The 2,500-nt window shown below is 44.8% G+C and overlaps 1 protein-coding gene across 2 annotated transcripts in view; it reads right to left on the bottom strand.

The window, feature by feature from the left end:
- Positions 1-2,500, bottom strand: part of dock10 (dedicator of cytokinesis 10) — a 104,796-nt gene that overhangs the window by 45,942 nt on the left and 56,354 nt on the right. For both annotated transcript variants that reach the window (XM_080844923.1, XM_080844922.1), the window contains 3 exons: positions 1,792-1,910; positions 579-662; positions 398-490 (listed from right to left, as the gene is read on the bottom strand). In XM_080844923.1, the coding sequence (XP_080701049.1) occupies positions 398-490; positions 579-662; positions 1,792-1,910 (296 nt within the window). The remainder of the gene's footprint in view (positions 1-397; positions 491-578; positions 663-1,791; positions 1,911-2,500) is intronic.

Here is a 2,500-nt window from a genome sequence, read left to right as displayed (position 1 = left end):
GCTATCTTGAAGAAATGAGTTTTAAGTCTGCTTTTAAAGTCAGTAATTGAGTCACAGTGTCTGATGTAGTCATAATGATGAAGGGTATAGGATATATAATAATGATGAAGGGTATAGGATATATACTAACGATAAAGAGTATAGGATATATACTTATGATGAAGAGTATAGGATATATACTAACGATAAAGAGTATAGGATATATACTTATGATGAAGAGTATAGGATATATACTAACAATAAAGAGTATAGGATATATACTTATGATGAAGAGTATAGGATATATTCTAACCATGAACAGTATAGGATAGTCCTTATTACTTCACTATCAGAGTTCACCTTCAAGCAATGATGAACAGCATATGATAGTCTTTATTACTTCACTATCAGCGCTCACCTTCAAGCAGTTGAGGAAGTTTGAGGTAGGTGGCTGAGAGAGCTCCGTCTCTCGTTTCTGGCACTGCTGGAAGAAGCGGTTCAGGTGTGGGTCCTGCCAGTGGACAAATCAAAACTGACCTCAGTTCCTGTCTAGGACACCTACAGGAAGTGACATCACGTGAAAGTGGTCCATCACTTACCTGAGTGTAGACTGTGGACAGCACTTGGGTGGCCAGCTTGAAGATGGGCTTCCCACCATCGACCCATTTCAGGTCGGAGCCGCTCTGTACACGCACATGAGAACGGGAATGAGCTACACAAGAACAACTTGGGTCCTAACCCTAAGATCCTAAACCTATCCCTGAGGTCCTAAACCTAATCCTGAGGTCCTAAACCTATCCCTGAGGTCCTAACCCTAAGATCCTAAACCTAACCCTAAGATCCTAAACCTAAGATCCTAAACCTAATCCTGAGGTCCTAAACCTATCCCTGAGGTCCTAACCCTAAGATCCTAAACCTAATCCTGAGGTCCTAACCCTAAGATCCTAAACCTAACCCTAAGATCCTAAACCTAAGATCCTAAACCTAATCCTGAGGTCCTAAACCTATCCCTGAGGTCCTAACCCTAAGATCCTAAACCTAATCCTGAGGTCCTAACCCTAAGATCCTAAACCTAACCCTAAGATCCTAAACCTATCCCTGAGGTCCTAACCCTAAGATCCTAAACCTAATCCTGAGGTCCTAAACCTATCCCTGAGGTCATAACCCTAAGATCCTAAACCTAATCCTGAGGTCCTAAACCTATCCCTGAGGTCCTAACCCTAAGATCCTAAACCTAATCCTGAGGTCCTAAACCTATCCCTGAGGTCCTAACCCTAAGATCCTAAACCTAATCCTGAGGTCCTAAACCTATCCCTGAGATCCTAACACTGATATCCTAAACCTAACCTTGAGGTCCTTTACCTAACCCTCAGATCCTTAACCTAACTCTGAGATCCTAAACCTAACCCGGAGATCCTAAACCTAATCCTAAGTATATGGTGCCAGAGACCACTGCACACACCGCCCTACTCCTTAGGCTAATGGCTGCTTGCCACGCCACAACATCATAGCAAACTAAGTTTGTGCGCAAAGGTAATTTAAAGGATTTTACATGTATATGGAAATACAACACACACAATACTTTAATATATTTATATGTATTCATTCCACACCTGTTAAAGGCACAGACATTAAACACATCTACCCATCACACTCACACACACACACAGATCTACCCATCACACTCAATTTTAGCCATGCTGTCAACACACTGGGCAACATTCCATTCCGCAAATTCTATCTTCTCCATTAACACACACACACACACACACACACACACACACACACACACACACACACACACACACCAACCTTGGAGCCCGGCTCCTTGAGGGCCAGGTAGCTGGTAGGGAGGGTGCAGGAGACGGGCACGCTGAACTCCTGGGAGGAGAGACGGCCGTCCTTCAGCAGAGGCAGCCAAGCATAGCCCACTGCAGACCACACACACACACACACACACACACACACACACACACACACACACACACAGAGAGAGAGAGAGAGCGAGAGATACAGTATTAGAGAAAGGTATATCCCAATGCGACACAGAGATGATGCCAGCTAAGAGGTTTCTTATTTACATGGCACACCCCTACAGGTGCTGCCAAACTAGATAAACTAGATGTGAAGAGGAGAGAGTGCCATTACACGTCTTATCCCCTAGGGGCAGTTCACAAGGGCAACACAGACACACACACACACACTCACACACACACCTGCCCAGCCCCTACAGGTGCTGCCAAACTAGATATAAAGAGGAGAGAGTGTCATTACACGTCGTATCCCCTAGGGGCAGTTTTACAAGGGCAACTCCATCTGCTGAGATCTCCATTGATGTGCGTTATGAATATAAAAACATAAACATTATTTGGAGGCGCTGTCCTTTGCCTCTTAGAACACACACACACACACACACACACACACACACGCGTGTGCATGGTCCAGTACCTGGTGTCTCCACACACACACACACACACACACACACACACACACACACACACACACACACACACACACACAC

This window comes from Sprattus sprattus (genome assembly GCF_963457725.1).
Source record: "Sprattus sprattus genome assembly, chromosome: 9".
Lineage (NCBI taxonomy): Eukaryota > Metazoa > Chordata > Actinopteri > Clupeiformes > Clupeidae > Sprattus > Sprattus sprattus.
The sequence above is the reverse complement of the archived record's forward strand: the minus strand, read 5'-3'. Positions and strand labels throughout refer to the sequence as shown.